General features: G+C 37.8%; 2 protein-coding genes across 3 annotated transcripts in view; both read left to right on the forward strand.

Moving 5' to 3' along the window:
* LOC121370854 (annexin A6-like) overlaps window positions 1-18,470 on the forward strand; it is a 71,687-nt gene extending 53,217 nt beyond the window's left edge. For both annotated transcript variants that reach the window (XM_041496360.1, XM_041496361.1), the window contains 10 exons: window positions 408-511; window positions 2,646-2,795; window positions 3,338-3,691; window positions 5,237-5,407; window positions 6,959-6,992; window positions 7,872-8,020; window positions 11,649-11,750; window positions 13,695-13,770; window positions 14,750-14,862; window positions 15,968-18,470. In XM_041496360.1, the coding sequence (XP_041352294.1) occupies window positions 408-511; window positions 2,646-2,795; window positions 3,338-3,691; window positions 5,237-5,407; window positions 6,959-6,992; window positions 7,872-8,020; window positions 11,649-11,750; window positions 13,695-13,770; window positions 14,750-14,862; window positions 15,968-16,093 (1,379 nt within the window). In that variant the 3' untranslated portion in view covers window positions 16,094-18,470. The remainder of the gene's footprint in view (window positions 1-407; window positions 512-2,645; window positions 2,796-3,337; window positions 3,692-5,236; window positions 5,408-6,958; window positions 6,993-7,871; window positions 8,021-11,648; window positions 11,751-13,694; window positions 13,771-14,749; window positions 14,863-15,967) is intronic.
* Window positions 18,471-25,499: 7,029 nt separating this feature from the next.
* LOC121369922 (annexin A13-like) overlaps window positions 25,500-27,682 on the forward strand; it is a 36,490-nt gene continuing 34,307 nt past the window's right edge. The window contains exon 1 of the mRNA XM_041495003.1: window positions 25,500-25,657. Within this exon, the coding sequence (XP_041350937.1) occupies window positions 25,500-25,657 (158 nt within the window). The remainder of the gene's footprint in view (window positions 25,658-27,682) is intronic.

A 27,682-nucleotide genomic window follows, 5' to 3' on the forward strand; every position in this document is an offset into this window, starting at 1 on the left:
ATCATTACTAAAAATACAGATATATATCGAGAAATACAGAAATATATAGAAAAATCATGATATTGTCTGATGTCGTTACTGAAAATACAGAAACATATAGAAATATCATGATAGTGTTTGACATTATTGCTGAACATACAGAAAGATATAGAACAATCATGATAATGTGTGATATCGTTATTGAAAATACAGAAATACATACAAAAAATGCTGCATTTAATTCAAAGGACAGATTTTCTGATTTCTGTGGAAGTAACTATTTGTTTTCATACAGCTCGAAATCAGCCTTGCAAGACCATACAATGCTTGTTATTCTCCATTATGTAGGTTTTTAATAGAAATATCGATCGACTCTAAAACGTTGATCTATTACCAATAATAACGTCAGTGATAAATCTTTGCTTCAGTGCACTGTGCCAAGAATCCGCAGAATGTCTACGCAGAAAAACTCTACAAGAATCTCGATGCTTCTAATCCCGCGTTCGTCAATACACTGGTGGAGCGATCCGAGGTAAGAGTTAAATAATAAGAAAAACCCATCCAAAACAAAACAAAACAATAAGAAACACAAAGAACCCACCTCAACCCCCCCACCCCTCCCCCCCCCAAAAAAAAAACCCGAACGTAAAAACAACCCGCCAACATAACGAAACAAAACGAAACAAAAACCCCCACAAAACCCCCCACAAAAACCCCCCAAAACCCAACAAAACCCCCCACAACAACAAACCAACACAAAACCTCCAAAATACCCCCATAACAACGACAAACGGATAAAAAAAAAGTCCCAAAACCAAACCAAACCAAACCAAAATAAAAATAAATAATTAAAAAACAAATACTCCACAAAACAAAACAAAACAAAACAAAAACAAACAAATAGAAAACCCAACAAAACCCTCCCCCAAAACACAAAACAACAACAACCCACCATAGAACAAAACAACTAAAAAAACAAACACAAACACAAACAACAACAACAACAAAACACCATTACCTTATTTAAAATACAGCAGGTTAAAACTAACTACATTTTCATGTATATTTATTATGCGACTTTTCTCTGTGTGATCTGATATAAATCAAACAAACACGACACCATATTTTCTCGGCACAAACCTCATTTCCCAAAACACTAATTGCACATCAATAATATATTTTCATCATTTGATGGCATCTGACATTTGTCCAGGATTATGACAATGGATGTTCCGACGATTCTGTTGGTATACTTTTCACGGTTGCTGCAGGAACAAAAAAGATTGAATATGCTATTAGTATTTATATTAATCTACTTTGAACGGTATGTTTACTAGAAGTGTAACGATACGAATGGGTCGTATTTCGATAATATATAAATCACGATAGATACGATATGTGGATCGCGATACGATATGTGTTGATGAGTAATGACAATCCGCGTATTTATATTTCAGTAAATATCATAAAAATAACAAAAAATATATTGTGTACATGACATCGTATCAGCGAGGGGCGAGACGTAGCCCAGTGGTAAAGCGCTCGCTTGATGCGCGGTCGGTTTGGGATCAATCCCTGTCATTGGGCTATATCTCACTCCAGCCAGTGCACCACGACAGGTATATCAAATGCTGTGGTATGTGCTATCCTGTCTATGAGATGGTGTATATAAAATATCCCTGGCTGCTAATCGAATAGAGTAGCCCATGAAGTGGCGACAGCGAGTTTCCTCCCTCAATATCTGCGTGGTCCTTAACCATATGTTCGACGCGATATAACCGTAAATAAAATGTGTTGAGTGCGTCGTTAAATAAAACATTTCCTTGCTTCCTTCGTATCAGCGCAGAAGACAATTTATAGATATTAACACATTACATGCAAGGAGATTAATATTCTTGCAACAGATCGCGAAAATCATGATTTCAATCCTTGGGCACAAATTACCATCATATTACTTAGGTTATCTGTTCTTGTAGATAAAGGCAGTTGTTAGAACAGCCAATGTGAATTACACATTCATTTTTGTCTTTAATATCTGTGTACTACATATTGATTACCAGTAACAGTGCATGTTTATTTGCCTGTCTTGAATGTTTCAACAGTTGTCTTCATTAGTCTGTTAAAATTAGATTTAATCTTTAGAATTTGATGGTCATTTTGTTCAGACACTTTTAAAGATTTACATCTATATTTAACAATGTTATTCAAGTTGTTTTGATGTGATACTTAAAGACATAATATTAAACAATATTTGTTGTAAAATAATGCTAACTGATAATTGTCCTTTCTTGTAATGCTGACTTTTATTTACAATACATATATTGTGCAGTCATAATAAACTGAGGTGTCATAATAAAAGAACACTTCTGTTCTAGTCAAGTCAGGTCAGGTCATAGGGCTTTACGTGCACATTCAGAGCAAGCTGTTGTAGCGCACGGCTGTCTTGGGCACAAGAGCCGGCCTCTTGTTCTTAATTGTTTTTATAGTACATGCTCTACTGGCACAGGCAGATGTTTCGTTATAATGGTTATCAATTGATGACAATTACTATCATGTGTACGGTCACATTATTAGAAATTATGTTTATCAGTTGATGGTTCTTAATCACGCACATCATCACATTACCTGACATAACCACATATCAGTCTTATATCTGTGTTAACTAGATTGACATGCCGGCTGTGCGGAAGGCTTACAGAAAGAAGTACGATGCGGACCTGATAGATGACATCAAGGACCGCTGTGTCCACCCGACCTCCAAGGTCCTCATAGAACTCGTCCAGAAGACGCCCCCTGCTCCGCAACAGAAGGGGAAGGTAATTCATACCTGATGTAATGTGCGCTTAATCCAAAATGTCACACGGGCATTATCTCTTCATTCTTAGCTATTCACCAGTTCATCAATTTGCCCGTCTAGTTTATCCTTCAGTTGATTCCTCACCTGTTAATGAACATTATGCACATTTGCTCATTTGTCATATACAGACTTTTGGAATCTGTATAATTTGTTATGATCTAGGAATGTTTCTAGAGAGTGCAGTAAAGAATCGTATCAAAGCACTTAACAGTTAGACATCCCTCCCAAGAAAACCCTCAACATCAAACAAACCATCCATCCCTAAAACAAACAAACAACAAAACAATAAGGCATATACCATTCAAACTTTTTATAATTTACAATTGCTGTTACACTACTGTAAAAACGCCAATTTATTTATTTTAAGAGTGGAATTCAGCATTTCATAATCATAATTCTGTAGAATTGAGTGATATAAACAGCTGTACTCACTTTTTCAAAAAATGTTATCTATCTTAAATACAAGACTACACGTTTAACGTTTAGTAATTTTGAATTCAGGGAGAAAATGGAAAAGAAAAGTATCCTAAAAAACAACCCTTGAAGCGTCCAGATGCACACCAATACGACGACAAGAACAAGAACAACCCTCTGGCTCAGTCTCCCCAGAAACGGCTAAACCCGAACAGACAGAGAGACGGGGCCGCGAAAGAGAAGGACAAGAAGAAGGAAGGGGGTGGTACAGGAACAGTTTGTCCTGCTAAAAACTTTGACCCAGACGGAGACGTAGAGAAGCTGCACGCGGCCATGACAGGACTGGGTACCGACGAGGAGGTCATCATGTTGATCGTGACCAGCAAGAGCAACGAGCAGAGGCAGCAGTTGAGGAGGAAGTACTACGACAAGTACAAGAAGGTACTACCCAAATCATCCAGAAATGGAATCATCCTTCTTTTTTTTCAATGAATGTTTCGTATGTTTACAGGCGTCGTCAGGCTAATACATTATATTTTAATACTGTCCCTGACACCGACCTCGGTGGTGTTGTGGTTAAGCCATCGGATATAAGGCTGGTTGGTAGGTATTGGGTTCACAGCGCGGTGCCGGCTCCCACACAGAGCGAGTTTTATTGACTCAATGGGTAGGTGTAAGAATACTACGCCGACGTCTCTCTTAATAACCACTAACACCTAACAACCCACTGTCCTGGACAGAGAGAACAGATAGCTGAGGTATGTACCCAGGACAGCATACTTGAACCTTAATTGGATAGGAATTAATTGAAATTGTGCCCGACTTAAAGATAGACCAAATACAGAAATGACAGACTAGTAAATGTGCTACTATATTAGACTGCTAAATCTGAACGACAAAACCATTATTCCCATATCAAGACCATATCTCTGCACAGTGCAGAGTCGAATGGGTATTTAAAAGTGGTGGTTGATGCCATGAATCTTCATCAAGTGCCTCGTCTATTGGAAGACAGCGACTTCCAAGGATATCCTTTTCTGGACAATACAATGTCGTCCTTCACAGTTTAGATATTTACCAGAAAACTCACAATAGTACATAAATGTATTGTCAAATATTTATAACAACTGACGTCCATGGATTTTTTGAAGAAATGTAATATCGGGGATATTAATTACAATTCATATTAAATATGTACATGTTTCTGTATCCACAAGATGGTAGATATCAACAGGATGTTTTTAGGGAGAGAGTGCAACTTAAACAAATACACAAATAGATGGCATTGATGATTACGCCAACATACATACTAGATAATCTTCCACAGAACAACCTAGCCTAACAATATTTCACACCACTCAACTAAAGTTAAATCATTATATTAATTTGTTAAACATATTCAGGACATTTGGATATTCGGGGATTAGGTGCACCTGTTACATGTGGTCAGACTGCTGATATACAATTGGACTGAGCAATGTTATGATCATTGATGATTGACCTTGCGGTATATAGTCCATGGGCCAGAGCCGAAATTGGTATCACCCGGGCAGGCAAAGTCTCGTTTTTTTTTTTAATAGCCCCTATGCCTGTAGTTAAGAAATTAGTATGATAGATTTTTCTAAGGAGTAGCTATTTGGTGGATGTCACCCCATAAACATAGTGAGGCGAGGACAAATTCTTGTACATATTTTGGGGTAGTGATAACAAAATGTATTATAACTTTGTAACCAATAGACATAGCCACACTAATTAGCACTCAAAATGTTTATAATACACACCGCTACACACTGATATATATATACATATACATATATATATATATATATATATATATATATATATATATATATATATATATATATATACACAAACTGGTGTAATAATTAGGTCACTAGAGGTCAAAAGGTCATAGCATTTTAGGCATGTGAAAATAGTGCAAGCTCAAGCTGAAGCTCATCGTGGTTACTCATGGTGTATTTTCAGCACCTACTCAGCGATCTCAAGTCAGAACTGACGGGCGACTACGAGAAGGTCATTATGGCGCTGATGCTGACCCCAGTGGAATACGACGCACACTGTCTCCATGTCGCAGTCGATGGTCTGGGAACCAACGAGACTGCTCTAATTGAACTACTCACTACCAGAAGTAGCAAGGTAGGTTTTGCTATTTAACATTAAATCGCATTAAAAAAAGAGAAGTATTCTAAATACCTAACTTCGTTTGAAACCCAATGACGGATGTGGTTTTTCGTCATTAAGTGTCGATATACATTCCTTCATTTATTACCTCTTGACCGGCCTCGGTGGCGTCGTGGTTAGGCCATCGGTCTACAGGATGGTAGGTACTGGGTTCGGATCCCAGTCGAGGCATGGGAATTTTAATCCAGATACCGACTCCTAACCCTGAGTGAATGCTCCGCAAGGTTCAATGGGTAAGTGTAAACCACTTGCACCGACCAGTGATCCATAACTGGTTCAACAAAGGCCATGGTTTGTGCTATCCTGCCTGTGGGAAGCGCAAATAAAAGATCCTTTGCTGCTAATCGGAAAGAGTAGCCCATGTAGTGGCGACAGCGGGTTTCCTCTCAAAATCTGTGTGGTCCTTAACAATATGTCTGACGCCATATAACCGTAAATAAAATGTGCTGAGTGTGTCGTTAAATAAAACATTTCTTTCTTTATTACCTCTTGACTTTTTATATTGATGTGGATCATCACTTTATTTTTGCATTTACCATAGTTTGATAGTCGATGTAGTTTTTGTGCTGGGGTGTCGTTAAACATTAATTAATTCATTATTTTATTTTATTTTATTTTATTAATGCAATACATATTGTTCAGAAAGTGTCAGTAAAATACAATTGTTTGTTCATCAAAAAACATGTAGCCTATGACGCTATTTCCCCTCTCATCATAACACGCATCTCTACTGCATGAACACTTCAACTCCCCAATTCAAGAGGTTTTAAACGTACGGCGCATTTTTCACTATCACAGCCGTTTTTTGTATGCTTTGGCGTCGTTAAATATTCCTTCATTCCTTCATTTATTGCTTTTTAACATATATATAACCAAAGAAATGTGGGTTTTTTATTTTTTTATTATTATTATATATGTTTGTTTTTTTACTGAAATGCACTTTGCTAGATATAGCAATAATGTAACTGTTCTTATTGAAATGCTCTCAGTCTGAATAGAAGTAGAAAGGTATGTTTTGTCATGATACTGATGACACTAGCAAATACTTTCTACTAGAAGTAGTAAGGTAGTCTAATTTTGATATTTATCATGGATCCAGTGAACCTGTTCTAATCGAAATACTCTCTACCAGAAATAGCGAGGTAGATTTTGACATTTAACTGCAATGCGGAAACCTTGCTCCATGCTTATGAAACATTCAGTGTTTGGACTAAGGCTTCCACAAATCTGGGAATTTAAAGGTCTCTGCATACGTCATAGCCACACAAAAATATCGTGTAATACGTCAAAGTCTTGCATCAACAACAGCACTGATAATATGATATAAATAGCATCATGAATAATGAATAATACATATAATCTATCAGGAATCAATTGCTAGATTATAGTATTAAGGGATACTGTATTTGTGTGTGTGTGTGTGTGTGTGTGTGTGTGTGTGTGTGTGTGTGTGTGTGTGTGTGTGTTTTATCTGTATAATAAAAATAATCCTTAATTTATTTTCAGGAATTAGAAGCAATAAAAAAGGAATACAAAAGTAGTAAGTATTTTGTTCTATTCTTTCGGGAATTAATTAAAACTGCTGTTATGTATTTTTGTCGAAACGAAAGATAATTTCTGTGATGAAATGTCAGTATATTGACTGTTTGGCAGGCCCGTAGCCAGGATTTTGAAGGGGGGGGGGGGGGTCGTTTAGGCTTATGGTGAGGCACGAGGGCGCGAATCGCCCGAGTTGCTTAGGGGCGTCCAGAGGCATGCTAAAAAAAAGCCACCGGTGGTGATGGTGGTGGTATTTTATAGTTCAAATCTTGGCTAAAACAAAATCATTAACAATTTAAAGTTCTTATTTCTACTCATGACAAGGTATAACGATTAGTCCAATAAATTACCGTATCTTGTCTTGAGGAATGACTGCAGCCAACTGAACTAGAAAATAATAAAAATATGTTTTTGAAAATTTCGTTGACTAAAAGGTAAAGTGCCGAAACTCTTCAACTACTCGGTGCAATAACAGGTTCAAGAAGTAACAGTGGAGACTATAGGCCATATAGGCCATATAGACCATATAGGCCATATAGACCATAGGCGAACGGGCTCCCATTTCTTTGTAGGGGGCAGGTTTGGTTTTGCCCGAATTAAACGAAAATGCCCGAATCCGGATAACAACAATTATTCATATTATCATTATTACCAAACCGATATATAGGGTTCGCTACATATTTTTACATTGAGTATGACTAACTTTGAGGGTAGAATAATAGAAATACACAGTAAAAAGGTCTCACACATTGTGCCCAAATATCTATAATAGCCCAACAACGAGAGCCTGCACGCCTATGAGTGATTTTACACACAAACCTTAACATTGTCGCCTATGTGATTTCATTTGGTATAGTACAACCATCATCATTGTTTGCAGCATACAAGAGTAGCCTCGATGATGATCTCAAGGGTGATACCAGTGGAGGTTTTAAGGACATGCTGCTTCAGCTCTCCCAGGGAAAACGAGATACAGGGTCCAACGTCAATGCTGATGAAGCGAACGCAGACGCAAATAGACTATGCAAGGTTTGTTGTTTTTTGTTTAATTCCCCGGTTTACGAGATCTCACATTCCCAGTGCAAGGTTATGTTTTTATTTCACAATAAGTCACAGATCCCCTGTTTACAAGACCCCACACTTCCAGTGCAAGGTCTGTTGTTTTATTTCACAATTGTTTAATTCACAGATTCCCTGTTTACAAGATCTCACACTTCCAGTGCAAGGTCTGCTGTTTTATTTCACAATTGTTTAATTCACAGATTCCCTGTTTACAAGACCTCACACTTCCAGTGCAAGGTCTGTTTTTTCATTTTAATTTCACAATTGTTTAATTCACAGATCCCCTGTTTACAAGACCTTGCACTGGAAGTGGGCCCATTGGGCTATTTCTCGCTCCAGCCAGTGCACCACGATTTGTATATAAAAGACAGTGGTATGTGCTATCCTGTCTGTGGAATAGTACATATAAAAGATCCCTTGCTACTAATGGCAAAAATGTAGCGGGTTTCCTCTCTAAGTCTACATGTCAAAATCACCAAATGTTTGACATCCAGTAGCCGATGATTAATAAATCAATGTGCTCTAGTGGTGTCGTTAAACAAAACACTTTTCGTAGAGAAGAATGTTAGATGGTGTACACAATAAAAACCTGACACTTTGGTCATAATATCGACATGTACAAAAGTTTGATGATAATAAAGAGCTTGAAAGGAAGACCTTAAATAGACCTTAAATATTAGCACAACAGCAAAATGAAGTTGAAAAAGGAATACAGCAATTGCCAATAATGTCATTATTATTTTGTGTACAGCATAATACGGGAAAAAATACAACTCCAGTATAAAAAAAAATCAAAGGAAGGTAAGAAAAAAGGGGAACCTATGAAACTGTTATACATTTTAGTCACAAACAGGACGAATCAAGGTTTGCCCATCATATTATAATATGTAAAGTAGAATGAACATAAACAATATGACAGCATTTAAAAATAAAAAACCTCTTGTATTGTAAGCAGACCGTGGTTGGTCAAGGTATCTAGTTGGATCTTGTCTTATACATGGGCTTGATTCTAAATGTGATCATAATATTTTGATTATTTTCGTTTTACCAAAACACCTTGTAACCTCTTTTTATACGCCCACCTTTGGCGTTGTCCATCCGGCCATACATCCGTCCGTCCGTCCATCCACCTGTTAACTTTTTCTTGTCCTGACCATATCTTGCATACAGGTGCATACAGGACCATCAAACCTAACATGTAGGAACAACTTAGGATGGCGGTATGTCGCGTACTATTACTAGGTCACTGTGACCTATTTTTCACGGTCTTCTGCACATAACAGTAAATCCTTGTCCGGACCATATCTTCAATACAGATGCATACATGACCATCAAACCACACATAGGAACAACTTAGGATGGTGGTTGGTCCAAAACAAACTGTTCATCCATCCCATTGTAAATACTTAACATAATTAGATTTGAATCATACCCGTAACATCTCTCTCTCTCTCTCTCTCTCTCTCTCTCTCTCTCTCTCTCTCTCTCTCTCTCTCTCTCTCTCTCTCTCTCTCTCTCTCTGTGTGTGTGTGTGTGTGTGTGTGTGTGTATACTAGTATATTAGTGACAGGTTATCTTTTTTATCTTTTGAAAGTAGTAATGGGGAACTCGACAAGAATAATGACAATAATAAACGACCAAAAGGTTGCTGCACCAGACTAATAAAATCCAGTTAGCATTGTACGAAAACCTCACGACTTTTCAGCATGTCTTGTCAATGGCACGTGCAAGGGCAACCTTGAAAACGTGTTTTCTGTCAGACAAAACACTTGAATAATCAATATGAAGCGCTTTTTTAAGCAATGCATTTATTTTCATGTTTATCTTCCAATTTATAATTAAGTACAGGAGTACTATTTTAAAAATAAGCATACGAAACCGACATTATTTTAAAGAAGAGTTTAAAAGATGTATATGGTGTTACAAAATCGCTTTATGGAAGAAATTATCGAGTATGATAGCATTTTAATATTTTAAATATGTCGAATTATTTGTTCAGCCCGTGCACGCATTAGTTCTAGTTAGATATGAAGATACGAAATCAGTATGAGTTCTCTTATGTAGTTATTTCAACTTAATTACGTGCTAATATCCAATTAAGGTTCAAGCACGCTGTCCTGGGCATACACCTCAGCTATCTGTGGGCTGTCTGTCCAGGACAGAGGGTTAGTGGTTAGTAAGAGAGAAGAGGATGTAGTGGACTTAGCAACAGAGTCGTTAAAATTAATTCTGGGTGGGAGCCGGTACCGGGCTGTGAACCCAGTACCTATCAGTCTTAATATCCGATGGTTTAACCACGACACGGTGTTTATTTCGGCATCGATGCTCGTATCGTAGATACTTACACAGGTTAAACCGGTTTATCTATACTGGTTTACCTAAAACACCTTTGGTTGCAAATGGCAAGCGTTCACACACAGCTATACCAATATATGGCGGAAGTGTAGTTAGCCGCACTTGCGCAAGACATGACCTACTAAACCAATTAACTTCCGGTTGGGTCAGAATTCGAGGTGTACCGAACCTTTGATAGCGAAGTTAACAAAACAAGTCCTGTGATTGGTGATAAATGTGAGTGTGTTGGTTCATCTGGGCAAAAAATGTATGCAATTTTATTTCATCTAGTACCACTGTGTCATGTAGCCTTGAGCTTGAAACATGTATGGGGTATTCAGAGCCAGTTAAAGGATCCGCGTGGTCTGTAGCACAAATAACAGCGGGCCCCCCTTCCAAGGATATAATATTATATTTTGCAACCCTCTCAGGGAGAGGGGTAAAATAAATGTACATATCATCGCGGGGCCCCCTGAAGCGCGGGGTATATAGCACGTGCTACATGTGCTGATAGGATAAACCGGCTCTGGGGGTACTGTAAAAAAAATCACTCAAACTGTGTGGGAAACTAGGGGTGTTGTAAACATATCAGGTAATAAATACCGAAAATACAGTTAATACATTGAGGTAGGGTTTGTAGAGTTGATATTTATGGGTTATAGTTTGGTTGATATATTGCATACAGTGTTTTTAAACACAAACATTAACATGGTCGCCTATGGGATTTTTATTGGTATTATACATCCTAACGCACGTAATGCTTATTCTGACTGTGACGTCACTGTCACTTCCGCCTTATACAAGTTTAACTAAAACAGTTTGCGTTCACACTTACATTTAAACAATTTTAGTTATACCAGTTAACCTGAAATTGACTTGTGTGTGACGCACAACTTAAACTATAAGCGAAACGGCCGTAAATAGGTTTTTGTTGGAAAAGGCATTTAAATTTATTTTTTCAAGATATGTACAAAATAGAATACAACATTCGTGTCCGTTAGATACCATTTATCTTACAACTCTTTGTTTAAAAACGTATCCAACTTGCTTTTGCTCTTTAGATACGTTTTAAAACAACTCGTTGTAAGATAAATGGAACCTAACGAACACTCATGCAGTATTCTCTTATTTAGTTAAGCTATATTAAAATGTGAGTGAGAACGCACCTTTAATGTGACACGAGAGTGCTGTCCAGAATTAGTTGCACTTTCCATCCGCGTATTGATTGAAAATGTAATTTAATGGATATTTTGCTTTTCAGGATGGTGGAAAAACTGTGAAGCTCAATGTTGAGATCTTCAAAGAAATTATACTCAAGAAGAATCCAGCACAGATCAAAAGAACATTTGAAGAATACAAAAAGGTTTGTAACGTCACACTGCTGTAAAACCGTTTGCCTCAAGCAGTTGCTGAAATTCTTTACTGCTTTTTAAAAAAATTAAATGTATCACAGAACACATTAAAGGTCATTTGTTAATATGCGCGTGGCGATACGTTTCCTTGATGTTTAACAAAATCCACCAGGTATTCATAGGCACATTCTATCTGTTCTATACATACAATGTAAAAAAGAATTGTTTATCAAATCAGCGAAGGCTTGCTCTCTTAGTAATATTATTCAAAACATTGACACCAGACCGTTCATGTTCTTACACTTTCCATAGATCTGTTTATTCATCCATACAGTCATTTGAACATCCGTCCATCCATACCTCTATCCATCCATCCACCCTTCTATACATCATTCCACCCATCCATCCATCCATCCATCCACCCTTCTATTCATCATTCCATCCATCCATCCATCCATCCATCCACCCTTCTATTCATCATTCCATCCATCCATCCATCCATCCATCCATCCCTCCCTCCCTCCACCCTTCTATCCATCCATCCATCCATCCATCCATCCATCCGCCCTTTTATTCATCATTCCATCCATTCATCCATCCATCCATTCATCCATCCCTTCTATCCATCCATCCAACCATCCATCCATCCATCCATCCACCCTTCTATTCATCATTCCATCCATCCATCCATCCATCCATCCATCCATACATCCCTCCCTCCACCCTTCTATCCATCCATCCATCCAACCATCCATCCATCCATCCATCCATTCATCCATCCATCCATCCACCCTTCTATTCATCATTCCATCCATTCATCCATCCATCCATCATTCCACCCTTCTATTCATCCATCCATCCATCCATCCATCCATCAATCCACCCTTCTATTCATTATTCCATCCATCCATCCATCCATCCATCCACACTACTATCCATCATTCCATCCATCCATCCATCCATCCATCCATCCATCCATCCACCCTTCTATCCATCCATCCATCCATCCATCCATCCATCCACCTTCAATTCATTATTCCATCCATCCATCCATCCATCCATCCATCCACCTTCTATTCATCATTCTATCCTCTATCCATCCATCCATCCATCCATCCACCTACCCATCCATCCATCCATCCACCCTTCTATCCATCCATCCATCTATCCATCCATCATTCGGTCGTCCATCTATCCATCCATCATTCGGTCGTCCATCTATCCATCAATACGTTCGTCCATCCATCCGTCCGTCCACCTTTCATAATTGTTCTTTTATACGTCTGCTAATATATTGTTTATTATGATATTAGATGCAGCTCAAATGTTAGTCTGCTCTCCTGATATGATGGTCTCCATGGAATCATTGACATATTTAACTTATTTCCCATTCTAGCCAGTGTTTTGAAAGTGGCTTATGAATTTAATGATGTATGTGCTATCCTTTTTGTGAATAACTGCATAACATTTCATTTCAACTTTTTCCGTGCTTATATCCAAATAAGGTTCAAGCATACTGTCCTGGGCACACACACCTGGGCTGTTTAGTTGTTAGTCGTTAGTGAGAGATAAGAGGGTGCAGTTGTCTTACACCTACCCACTGAGTCGTTAAAACTCGCTCTGGGTGGGAGCCGGTATCAGGTTGCGAACCCTGTACCTACCAGCCTTATGTCCGATGGCTTAACCATGACAAATATCCCTTGCATGATGCAACCAAATCAGCTACTAAGAACTGCAAGCTCAAGTGTATTTGTATTTTTAATTTAATGATCTAGAATAAACCATCCGATTTGGCTTTTTTTTTTGTCTGATGATAGTGTGACTGATGTTAAAATAAGCATGCATTTCAAAATATGTTAGGTTTGATTGTCACAATATTTTTTTTTAATGTTGACTAACACCTTTCAGGTATATGTTTCTTATACGTTTCACTAAATGATTTGTTTTTATTACAGATTTCAAAGCAAGACATTTATGCAGCGATTAAAGAAGCCATGTCTGGAGATAGTGAAGAAGGATATCTAGGACTTGGTACTTATATATGTCTAAAATGCAATTTAAATGTAACTTAAGTTAACCACATCCCGAAAACCATGTCAAAATAATAATAACAACAACAAAACAACAACAACAACAACAACAACAATAATAACAGCAACAACAACAGTAATAAAAACAGCAACATCAGCAATGGCAACAGCAGCAACAATAACAACAAGAAACTATGCCCAGCAAAAGCATCTCAAATATTAAACAAAAACTACAAATACAAAGCACAACATTAACCAAAGAACAGTCAAAGTAATTCCTGTACAAAAAGCACAGTCCAGTGAAAACTCCATTAGCTGTATTACTATTGACATATATTTCTTTTAGTATTATTGTGCCACTTTTTAAAATCTTATACATTGCATATTATTACAATAACAAATGTTCAATTTTAACATTAATGATATTAAAATAGACTATTATAAAGTCCAGTTTGATTTGTTTTGTTAGTAATCTAAAAAAAATTCCATTATAAAGTAAATAACCATGAATTATTATTAGTATAGTTGCATCACATCTGTAAACTAATTTTTATTTAAGATGACTTTGTAGTATTTATGAAGTATTGTTCTCGTTCCAACTGGTCAAATCCGTGGTATGTGCTTTCCTGTCTGTTGGGAAAATGCATATAAAATATCCCTTGCTACTAATGGAAAAAATGTAGCGGGTTTATGTCAGAATCACCAAATGTTTGACATCCAATAGCCGGTGATTAAGTAACCAATGTGATCTAATGGTGTCTTTAAAGAAAACAAACTTAAAAATTTGTCTTGAAGTATGGTTGATCGCTGACATTCGCCCATGTAATCAGCTTTCGTGCCTGACGTTAAATGAATGTGATAGAATGTGATAGGATGAAAACAAGTCAGTCTGTTGTCAGCAAATGCTCCTATAAACACCGCCACTAGTCTTGCATCATGATATGTATATATTTTTTTCCAATATCTGTTTCTCGTTTCAGCTAAAGCCATGGAAGACCATATCCTGTTCTTTGCAGAAGGCTTACACACGGCATTCGCTGGGATGGGCACAAATGAAGAACGACTCATCCGGATAGTGGTTTCCCGATCAGAAGTGAGTCAATTTAAGACATCTTTCCTTAAAACACGTAAACTTAAAATTATGTCCTTAAATACCACGATGGAGAGCAGGAGGTAGCTCAGTGGTAAAGCGCTTGCTTGATGCGCTGTCGATCTAGGATCGATCCCCATCGGTAGTTCCAATGGGCTATTTCTCGTTCTAGCCAGTGCACCACGACTCGTATATCAACGGCCGTGGTATGTGGTATCCTGTCTATGCTTATAAAAGATCCCTTACTACTAATGGAAAAATGTAGCAGGTTTCCTCTCTTAAGACTATATGTCAAAATTACCAAATGTTTGACATCCAATAACCGATTATTAAGAAATCAATGTGCCTAGTGGTGTCGTCAAACAAACCAAACTTTAACTTTTTGTATACCGTAATGGAGGATGCGCCCCTTGCCATCACTGACCTGGGTTCCTAGTGGTTAGTAGCACTCAGTATAGTTGAAATGGTTGACAACAGGTGGTCGCGAGGTAGCAAGAACGGTTCAAGGATTGATTTAATGTCAATATGTGATTAGAAGAAAGGATATGGAGATGAAGGTGGGTATGACAAGGGCAATAGGTGCTTAGGAGAAATAATTTAGAATGATACTGAACAATGTCTCTGATTGCATCCTTGTAAGCTTTTGTTCAAGCTCTTCATATTTATGTCAACATTTTGTTAAAAATTTGCGCAGAGGATAAGTAGTTATTAATTACACCAAAAAATGCATATATTGTGTGTATGAATGTACCTATGTATATATTGATTTATGTAAGTATGTATGTATGTATGTATGTATGTATGTATGTATGTATGTATGTATTGATGTATGTATGTATGCATGCATATATGTATGTATATATGCATATATGTATGTGTATATACGTCTGTGTGCATATGTGTATGTATATGTACATGCTACATAATACTATGTAAGGCAAAGATTGAAGGCTCACTGCCAAATTCATCTTGGGAAACAAAATTAATAAAACTCATTCAAATAAACAAACACAATGTCCACAGACTCCCAACAGTTTGTGAATCAGGATATCATGTTGTTTATGTATGAGCAAAGTATTTTCTAAAAATCCATATGTTAATCTTTCAGGTTGACCTTGGTGACATCAAGGCCAAGTATAAGGAACTCTATGGGAAATCACTGTCCGACTCGGTGAAGGACGAATGTTCGGGTGACCTCGGGAAAACGCTGCTGGCGTTGATTGGTGACAAGTAAGAAGTCACGTGCCTATGTTGACTCCAGTGTGTGCTATGCATCTTCAGACTTTATTGGTGCACGAATGTAACTTTAATAATGTCCGTTAGGACAAAGTACTTATCTTCTGCACCCTGATGCACAATAAACATCTCTGTACGTTATATCAAGCATATGGTATGTATTTCTTAAACATTTTGTATCTGTTTTACTGTTTTAGTGTGTTAGACTGTCATCACTCGTGCATATATTGCTTGTTTATTTTCATTAATTAAAGTGTTTAAGTGTTGTTTAAAAAATACTCTTTATATATTTTATAGCATATGTTGTAATTCATTTTAAATCAGTCAAGATTCAGAAGTTATATAATCATTTTTGTAAGCTTTTTATTCCGTGTGTTTCGTTATATTGGTGAAAAACGTTGCATGTATTTATTCTATATACATGTATGCAGTGACGGATCCCTAGGGAGTGGGGTGAAGGTTGGGGGAGTGTGTAGCGCCCCTTGAGCGCTACAAAAGATCTAATAAAACAATGTCGAACCAAACATGTATAAGCAATTTAGAGAAAAATAAGAGTTTTTTAAAAAAGTATATATATTGGCACTTTGTTGTTGGTATGGTATATTATATACCTGTGTACTTTAAAACTGAAATGGAAAATATTCAAATTAAAAAATCCCTCAAATGTCACAAAAGGACCATGTTAAAACTGAAGCTGAAAATATTCAAATTGAAAAAGGACAAATTGTACAAAACGGCAATGTTAAAACTGAAATGGAAAAAAAGAAGAAAAAAAAAAGATCAAATGTTACAAAAGGGCAATGTTAAACTGAAATGGAAACTATTTAAATTAAAAAAGAAACACAAATGATACATAAGTCAATGTTAAATGCCCTACGGCGAATGTTGAGGTGAATAACACACTTCTTCACTTTTACCACCAAATGTCGTTTACATTGAACACAGAAATAAACTGACGCCCAAACAAATACCTCTTTTATGTTGTACACCTCCCAGAATGCGATATATGACTTTTAATTAGATTTTAATAATAATACTGTAATATCGTTGGTCTTTGACTCAAGATCGTGACACTAGCTCAACCCTGCGTGACTTGAGTCAAATGTACTGGACTGGAATCAAACATATAAGATTTGAAAGGAGCTTATTCGAAAGCAGTCAAACTTATTAGACTTCTCAGATTTTTTTAGACTAGAGTCAAACGTATGAGACTGAGTAAATGTTAATAGACCGAGGTAAAAATTAAGACATTGGAGTAAAACTTAAAAAATACAATTAAAATTGCAAGACTGGAATCAGAGTTGTAAAACTGGTGTAAAACCACCTTTGTCAAACTTGTGAAAGCTAACAGAAACAGAAGTAACTAGTTTGTATTAGAGTTTGGAAAATAAACCCGAGTTTAGAATACAATTAAACAGGCGAAGTTTGGTTGAGGTACAGTGTTTCTGTACTTATGCACACATGTCTGTGTCTGTTTGCGCGCGTGAACGTGCATACATGCGTGCGAGTATCTTTATATGGCAGTCAGATACAAAGGATCAAGTGTGATATCAAGTTTTCCAAATTATTCCACCAACTTATAGAAATGGGGCTTAATTCACAAAGGTCTCTTAGGCTCTGTTAGACAACAAAGCATCCTCGTTGCAAGTCTTTTAGCATTGCACTGCGTGATCACAAAGTTGCGAGAGTTTAGTGAATTAGGCCCCTGAACTAATTGCAACGAAGTATTACTATATTTATGAAGAACTATGGCTGTAATATCCTCGACAAACACTTTTAATAAACCATAAATAGTCTAGTCTCTTTGAATTAGTTGGCATAAATAAAAATTGTCAAAACATTAGCCAATACAATTGATGAATTAGTAAAAATCGTTAGCAGGACATATCCGTTTGTCAAGTTTGTCAATTTTAATGTAGCAGTAATATGCCTAAGATCCAGACACAGTGTGAAGCCCATGCTTTGTTTCACGATATACTTGTAAAATGGGTTCAGGAAGGCGATCGCTCGCTGGTGTTCGCTAGAAGTCAGCATGGTATAATACTGAAATGACGTCGAACGTCTGCGAGTGCTCGCCCAACTGACAACGATAATATTTGTTGCTGATATATGTGTAATTTAGCCATTACAGACGTGTTATATTATATCATGTTGATATGTGTGAAGGTTTGGTATTTGCAATTCATATTATATTTTTAAATTGAAGGAATTTTTATTTATCGATACACTGTGATAATGAACATGATGTCTCAAGCTGTGTTGCACTACAACTATTGAAAGCCATCTTTTGACTATCTGTGATATTTAATATTCATTGTCTTTTTGACAGATTGCTATTTTTTATTTTAAGATCTTAATAAATGATATTGCATTGACTTTCTTCGAGTTTTTCTTTTTCTATTACTCGTATTGCACTTTATATGGATTGTATTAATTATTATAATGGTAATTGAAGGCTAGGTTGTGCGGAGAATGGTGATAAAAAGGTCTGCTGCAACGGAAAACAATGTACTTTTGATGACCGTACTTTACTATTGACAGTTGTGTATTATTATAATGGTAATTGAAGGCTAGGTTGTGCGGAGAATGGTGATAAAAAGGTCTGCTGCAACGGAAAACAATGCACTTTTGATGACCGTACTTTACTGAATTGACAGTACTAAATATATCAATTGTATTATCAAGTATTAATTATTATAATGGTAATTGAAGGCTAGGTTGTGCGGAGAATGGTGATAAAAACGTCTGCTGCAAAGGAAGACAATGTACTTTCGACGACTGCTCTTTACTGAATACCGGCCTCGGTGGCGTCGTGGTTAGACCATCGGTCTACAGGCTGGTAGGTACTGGATTCGGATCCCAGTCGAGGCATGGAATGTTTAATCCAGATACCGACTCCAAACCCTGAGTGAGTGCTCCACAAGGCTCAATGGGTAGGTGTAAACCACTTGCACCGACCAGTGATCCATAACTGGTTCAACAAAGGCCATGATTTGTGCTATCCTGCCTGTGGGAAGCGCAAATAAAAGACCCCTTGCTGCCTGTCGTAAAAGAGTAGCCTATGTGGCGGCAGCGGCTTTTCTCTAAAAACAGTGTCAGAATGACCATATGTTTGACGTCCAATAGCCGATGATAAGATAAAAATCAATGTGCTCTAGTGGCGTCGTTAAATAAAACAAACTTTACTTTACTGAATGGACAGTACTAAATATATCAGTTGTGTTATCAAGTATACTGTACAAAATAACATTATGTAGCGGTATATGGCTCAGCGGTAGATCGCTGGAACGATGACTCTTCTGTACAATAGCATTTCAGACTTATGGATTAATTATTAATATGTCAGCACTTAACCTAGATACAAAAATATGAACTGATAAAACATTATTTTGTGTCCAGAATAATCATTAAAAAGCTTTAAAACAACATGTACATCTTTGGAAATGGTTATGTTAGACTTTTCTGCACTGGATGTCATTTATACATTTTATCTGAAACACATTTGTAAAAATGGAATCAATGACCAGTTAATACGCCATTATTTGTATTGCATTCATGTTATCATTCAACGCGATTTACTGAATGTGGTGAATTGAATTTTAGAAACATCTTAGTCCAGTTTCGTGTGTAAAGTTAAGCAAAATAGTACATTATACAGTATAACATTATTGTAATGGGGATCGGCCTCGGTGGCGTAGTGGTTAGGCCATCGGTCTACAGGCTGGCAGGTACTGGATTCGGATCCCAGTCGAGGCATGGGATTTTTAATCCAGATACCGACTCCAAACCCTGAGTGAGTGCTCCGCAAGGCTCAGTGGGTAGGTGTAAACCACTTGCACCGACCAGTGATCCATAACTGGTTCAACAAAGGCCATGATTTGTGCTATCCTGCCTGTGGGAAGCGCAAATAAAAGACCTCTTGCTGCTACTCGGAAAGAGTAGCCCATGTAGTGGCGACAGCGGGCTTCCTCTCAAAATCTGTGTGGTCCTTAATCATATGTCTGACGCCATATAACCGTAAATAAAAATGTGTTGAGTGCGTCGTTAAATAAAACATTTCTTTCTTTCTTTTAATTGTAATGTTTATCTTGTTTCTATTGACAATATAATGATAGATAAACCAAAGTCATATCCTGCTACTAGCAGGATTTGACTTTTGACGTCACTCATGTGTCGGTTCCCATGTCTTCCTGTTTATATCTGTCCCCCTCACTCGACTGACCAAGTGAAGACATAACACATTGCATATTACACATTAAATAGACGTATGTACTGAGGTGTTAAACATATTATTTTCCAGTAATGAATCCCCTCCTCTTCCACAATTTAAAAAACATGCCACAACCACACAGATCACGCAGATTTTCAGGTACGTGGAGCTAGTGATGTTTGAATGATCGATTATAAATATCCTTAATCGTTTCTGTGGGAAAATGTTAATTGTAATAGTGATTGCAGTTTAGTTGATGAAAATGGTGTCAATATGTTGGGGTTAGGGTTTATTTTTATGTGTAGGCCTACATGAATAAAAAGTATATTAAATAGTTATTAAAGGTAAAATTAGTGATTTGTAGAATCTATCTTGGTGACTCCCTAACAGGTGTAACAAAGGCCGTGGTATGTACTATCCTGCCTGTGGCATGGTGCATATAAAAGATCGCTTGCTGCTAATCGAAAAGAATGAAGTAGCAACAGCGGGTCTCCTATCTCAATATCTGTGTGGTCCTTAACCATATGTCTGACGCCATATAACCGTAAATAAAATGTGTTGGTGCATCGTTAAATAAAACATTTCCTTCATTCCTACCTCGATGAACATGACAACTGGTGCATTAATGTTTATATAAGTCTATCCGATTATGTAATTCCAATTTCTATCGATTCCGAATACATTACCTTATCAGACCGCCAAACGCCTCATGCATGGACGAATGTATCTTTACATTTCCGTTACTTCATGACGATTTTAAATGTTTGACTTTAATGCTATAATTTATAATGAATGCATCAGAAATATATGTTTTAATACACAGCAGACGTCTCTTCTTTTCTGATATATTGCATTGTTAATATAATCCCCTAATTCACAAAGCTAGCTTCAGCAACATCTCATTGTCATTGCTTGTCATTGCAAGTCATTTTGCACTGCACAGCGAGATCGCTAAGTTGCGAGAGTTTAAGCTGAAAATTATTATATATATTACTACTCAAAAGAATTTAAGGGTCAGACGATATTTTCGACATTATTTTCTGAATGTCAATTATATTAGCTAGACCATAATGTCACGCATGGTGTTGTTCCATTTTGACGAAAGTGGGTCTAAGCAACCCATAAATGAATTAAAATCCACTGTCATTGACACTGTCGACTAGTTCTAATGGCGAAAACATGCTTACATTTGCACGTAAATTAGGGCGAAAGCGAAAGGTCTGCTAAGTGCCCATAACTTGCTTTTTCACAAAGCGCTTCATTTGCACGCTTTGCACGTGTATTCCATGTTCCCAATGCTGAATTTCCGTATAATTGGAGCTTGCGTTCGTGTACGGTGCACACTCCAAATTCGACAATGGTACGACGTCAACTGACTATCGAAGATCGAGGAAGGGCTATTGCTTGGCTTCAGGATGGCAATACGCAAAGAAATGTTGCTCTGAGACTTGGTGTCAGTCAGAGTGTCGTTGGCCGACTGTGGCAACGGTACCAAGCAACGAATTCTGTTCGAAATCGTCCACGTTCGGGAAGACCCCGAAGCACTACAAATAGAGAGGACCGCTACATCACCAATATGGCTCTACGTCAACGCACAACCACTGCATGCCGATTACGTGACAATCTGCGGACTGCGACTGGAACTCGAGTGTCTGATCAAACCATACGCAATCGTCTGAGAGCCAATAATCTACGCTGCCATCGCCAGGCTGTTCGACCACCACTCCTACCACGTCACAGAACGGCCAGACGTCACTGGTGCACACTTCATCTGCGGTGGCAACGTGTTAAGTGGGGTCGAGTGATGTTCACTGATGAGTCCAGGTTTAGTCTCCAGTTCAACGACGGTCGGGTTCGTGTCTACAGACGTCCTGGGGAGCGCTTCGCTGACGTTAACGTTAGACAACGTCACCGGTTCGGTGGTGGCAGCGTCATGGTGTGGGGCGGCATCTCTATCCACCACAGGACCCCCCTTTATGTGGTGGATGGCAATCTGAATGGAATCCGCTATCTGAATGAGATTATCCGGCCGTTGGTTCTCCCAGGCCTTCGGCAGATTGGCGGCGGGGCAGTTCCGCAGGATGAAAATGCCAGACCCCACCGCGCCAGGGTGGTAACGGACTTTCTCAGACAACAAGGTATCGCCAGGATGGATTGGCCAACATATTCGCCTGACTTGGCCCCAACAGAGCACGCCTGGGACGAATTAGGCAGGAGAGTTCGGGATAACCATGCCCCTCCGGCCAACCTTCATGTAGTTTACATCATCAATCTAATACACTCTGAAACTTATTTGGTTATACATTTTTGACCCTTAAATTCTTTTGAGTAGTATATATATTCAGGTTAATTGAACGTTCGTTTCCGTTCAGACGTTAATTTAAGTTTGAACACATCACACGACCGCTGTTATAAGACGTCCTGACTGACCCAGGGTCACACTCGGTGGTCTGTGGTCTTTTCTCTGAAACACGATGCATCTCCTTCTACACAACTGACGTTAGCTTGCGGCTTTGTCTTCATGCACTCTTAGGATTCAGGTGCACTTCAATGGTAGAATGCTTGCCTGGAGTGCAGTGGTTCCTGTAATCGATTCACCCCGATGGATTTCCCATTACAGTCGATGCTTTATGGCTGGCGTAGCAAATAATGTAACTATGTTGAGGTTTTTTTTTGTGTATGTGGAAAATGGTATACAATGACTAGTTTTCTAATAATCGTTAGCAATAGTATACGTATAAATTCCACGTATCAAAATTGTCGAGTTTGTGGTGTTAATTATGTGCTGAAGTGCTATTAATACATATTCATTCATAATCTTTTAATACGTGATCTATTGTCGGCCAGTATATATATATATATATATATATATATATATATATATATATATATATATATATATATATATATATGTGTGTGTGTGTGTATATTTATTGGACTTAAAATAACAATTTATGAGAGGAAGCCATTGATTAGTACTTTTGTCTAGGTTTTAATCCTGGTTTTGTTCTCGATACACATACAATAGCAAGAAGACACAAAATGGTGTGAAATGCGTTCACTACATGCTCAATCATGTTGCATGCAATGCACGTGAAATGCCAGTATGTGGACACATAAAAGTCACGTAACGGTGTCATATTCCTCGTCACATTAAGAATGCCACGACTCAGAGAAAAACAAAAGGAGCGAGCGTTGGGCATGGTTCAAGGGGGGACTTCGCAAAGCCAAATTGCTAGGACCTTCAAAGTCCATCCATCAACTATTGGACGACTTGTTGAACGTCATCAACAGACCGGGAGTGTCCGTAATCAACTTCGACCTGGCCAACGTCCAGTTACGACCCCACGCCAAGATCGGCAGATTCGACGACACCACCTCCGTGACTGGTTCAGAACTGCGACGATGACAGCAAGCAACACTATAGGACGTCATGGAAGGCATATCCATCCGATGACGGTCATCCGTCGACTCAGAACGACTCGGATGCAGACGCCCGTACAACGGTAACTGCGAGACTACATTTTGCTCTCCAGAATGGTAATCATCCACCAGCCTTTTACCGGAGCATTGTTTTCTCAGATGAGTCCCATTTCTCTGTCTCCCTTGGCCCGCCGTTTCACCGGAACTTTTCGATTACGAATGCAACTCGATTACTGATGATAACTGGCTATGTTTCCATGTGAATGTATCTCATGAATACCAGTCATTAATGTCATATTACATTATCCATCAATTCATTAATAGTTTGTCGTTATTTTTAATTAAAAGTTGTTTTTGCGTTTTCATTTGGTGTCCGTATATATAAAAAACCCATTCAAATAACAAGAGCAAATTTAAAAGAATAAACACATAAGAATGGGCCCCCGAAAACCCCCAAAACGCCCAAACAAACAAGGAAAAAAAAAAAAAAAAAAAAAAAATACACCCCCACCAAAAACAAAACAACCCCTCAACCCCCAACCCCCCAACCCATCCCACACACAAATAAACTAACAACAGCATGACCATACTGTACTACTCCAGTGACGAATCCACCTTGGTCGTTCTGTACCGGAGATGATATTCTAAAGAGACCAAGATGACACCATGTTAAAACAAAATCAAATTATCTAAACTCAAATCAGGCTGCCGTTTTGTAGTCTGCTTTTGTTCAGCTGACAAGCTATTAAGGTCCACAAACTCAGAAGTTTAATTTTCTAAAAAAAGAAAATTAAAAGTTAAAAAAGAACCCATGAAAAGACGTTTCTCAAAATAAACGAAAGATACCATTTATGTTTTCACGACGTTTATAATGAAGGTACAGCAACTGCTCTAATCAGAACAGCCATAATTTCCTCACGTTTAAAATACATATTATATTTAATCATTGTTTTCTGCCTCGAGTCAGGAGACATTTGAATTGGTATCAGATGGTCCTCCCAACTGGATTACAATTACCACATATCTTTGGTGTATAGACCTTTGTTCTGATAATAGCCATGTCTCTAATTGGTAAAGTGAAGACCATCCTATTGATCGACCCTCTGGCTGATGGACTACATAAATGTGTCCAGCAATGAAGTAAAAGTAACATTTTTAAAACTAAACTACAGACGACAATTTGCTCAGAATGAGAAGCTATACATTACTGAATCACTCTAGAACACAACGTTCCATGTAATGCTAATTACAATATTGAATAATGTATCCAAAGTCATAACACCTAAACCACATATACAATGTACAATATATCAGTTAGATCTAGATAAATTAGTTATATCTGGGTTAACGATAAAAGAAATATTTACAAATGTAACCCGATAAAATAAATATTTACAAATGTACAAAATTAGACAACATCAATTGTCATAACTGTGAGGTGCCTCATATCCCTGGGGAAATAATGAGTTTTGCGAAATAGTTATACAATGCAATCAGCACCACGGGCAAACTATTGTAATGTAATGAACGTGAGGGTAATGCAGTGCATGTTATCTGATGGAATATGGTAGGCTAAACTTTGGGTAATGTATATTTAATCTAGTTGATCTTAACAAACGAGAACAAGTCGACATTTTGATCCGAATGCCCCCGGAAATTGAAATGGAGCATACAATGGATGGCATATTCCAGAAACTGACACAGAATAAGAACGAGGTCAAGGATAGACGTTAATTTAGAGACATCTGGTTATGTACAGACATATCCAAGAATGACTGATTTTGAACGTCGAAGAGTTACCATATCACAAACCAAATTGTATTTGCACAAGGCAGGGTCAAAAGGACAAGTTTGTGATCGCTCCCACGAATCACTATCAGGGAGTTTGCAAGAGGACTGCCACTCTCAGGACAACCGGAAACCACACAAGTGAGTACTAGTATCCTAGTGAAACTATAGGAAAGAATTGGTTGTTTTAACAACACATCAGCAGCTGGTTTTAATCACTGTCTATTAACTTTTTAACATTAATTAATACATACTCCTGTCACGGGGATCCTATATTACCCGTAACTGAATAAAACACGATTATCCAGATATCTCTCCTAACTGTATATCTATTAGATCTCTCTGTATCGGGCAGCGTATACCCGAGTGGCTCGTCTCTAGGTATAATCAGAGATAAGATCTTATATAAATATGTGTTATTATAGCACGTTTAGTTTACTAGAAAACACAACAAAAACACAATACACTTTGGAATCTGTATTAATACTACGCTGACAAATGTACTGCCGCAGTAGTTAATTAACAACAACAATAATAATAACAACCCAGAACTAATCACTTAATTAGTTAATCACTAGGTGTCTAGTTTACACAATATTCTAATCACTTCACCGTAATACAACACGCACACGTGTTATAATTGAGAAACGCTTCCAGGGAAACTTAATTAATAAAAGAATTACAACTCTATTCCTAACTGGTTAATTTTTAATTAACCCTTAACTACTCATTCAGTAACCTTGTAATACAGACTTAATACTGGTACCTATCACAATAAAGACAATAACCTACAGTTTACCTAGGTCCTCTAGGATGACTGGCTAAGCTTTAATAATTTTAGAACAGTGAAGCCTACAATTTACTTCGTCAGTTTACCGGAAACACTGTCTAAATAATATTGGTATAATACAGTATTAAAATATTTAAAGTCACATCAATCACATCAAGGTTATACAACAGAGCAGAAATATATATTTACCAGTCCAAACGGACTAACGTTACAAAGTTCCCATCTGGTCTTAAGTGCATATTGGGAACAGCTCGACCACCATCGCGCAGAGGTATTACGTAACCACGCCGCACACGGCCCTCTCAAACAATTAACATCGCCACAGGCGAAAAAAAAACAAAACATGTCCCGTCACATACATGTATTCCCCTTAATGAGAGAGGTAACCCGCATGACTGTTTTTTTTGTACTTTTTTGTATTCAATAGACACAAGGCACTGGTTATAACGAAAAACACCAAATTAGTTTATCTTGTGAGACGATGGCTCTACCAGTAACCTTCACCCTGCTTCACGTGGACCGTCAAGAAGCGATGATACACCCCCACCATTTCATCATCGCTATTACCTGCTGGCAATAGTTAATCAAGGATCTCCAGATATTATGTTTTAAAAGCTGGAACCGAACCAATCGGCCAGACAACTACTAGTATGCATGCCACTGCTTTCGCCACGTTTGCATGATGCCTAATTCCACGCTTTTGTGTGTGTTTGTTTGTTTCTTTAGTTTGTTGTTTCTTAAAATTTTGTTTTCGCACGCCACGCTAACGTGATCTAATGGTATGCTTCCGTGGACAATTTTACATTTCCATTTCTTGATTCTTTCTTTAATTTTGCTAGTACTGTTTGACACATGCCAAATCCGATATTTATTATAAAACTGAAATGGTAAGTATTTTCATATTTAAATATCAAAAGTAACAATACTAATGTAAAAGTCTACTCGAATGTCACATTATACGAATATTATTTTGTTTGTTACTCAGTGGCAAAAGCTATAATGGCGCGATCACACTGGCCCGAATGAGCTTCCGTTTGTTTTCCGTATACGAAAGTGGTGTGATTTTTTAAACTGGCCGAATGTCCCTCCGAATGTGTTTTCCCCAATGTATCACCCAATGCTTTCCGTTTGTTTTCCGAATGTTTTCAGTATGGTTTCAGAATGCTTTCAGAATAGACCGAATACTTCCCGCATGTTGACTTCGAAAGGTTTCCTTTCCGAACGCTTTCCGTATGCTTTCCGAATGCTTTCAGAACATGGCGAATCGACCTAGAATGGACCGAACTCTTTCCGCATGCTTTCCGCAAAGGTTCGGAAAGCGTTCGGAAACGGTTCGTTATGTTCTATGTCCATTCGGGGTGTTCGGAAAGCACACG

Source organism: Gigantopelta aegis, chromosome 4, assembly GCF_016097555.1.
Source record: "Gigantopelta aegis isolate Gae_Host chromosome 4, Gae_host_genome, whole genome shotgun sequence".
Classification (NCBI taxonomy): Eukaryota; Metazoa; Mollusca; class Gastropoda; order Neomphalida; family Peltospiridae; genus Gigantopelta; species Gigantopelta aegis.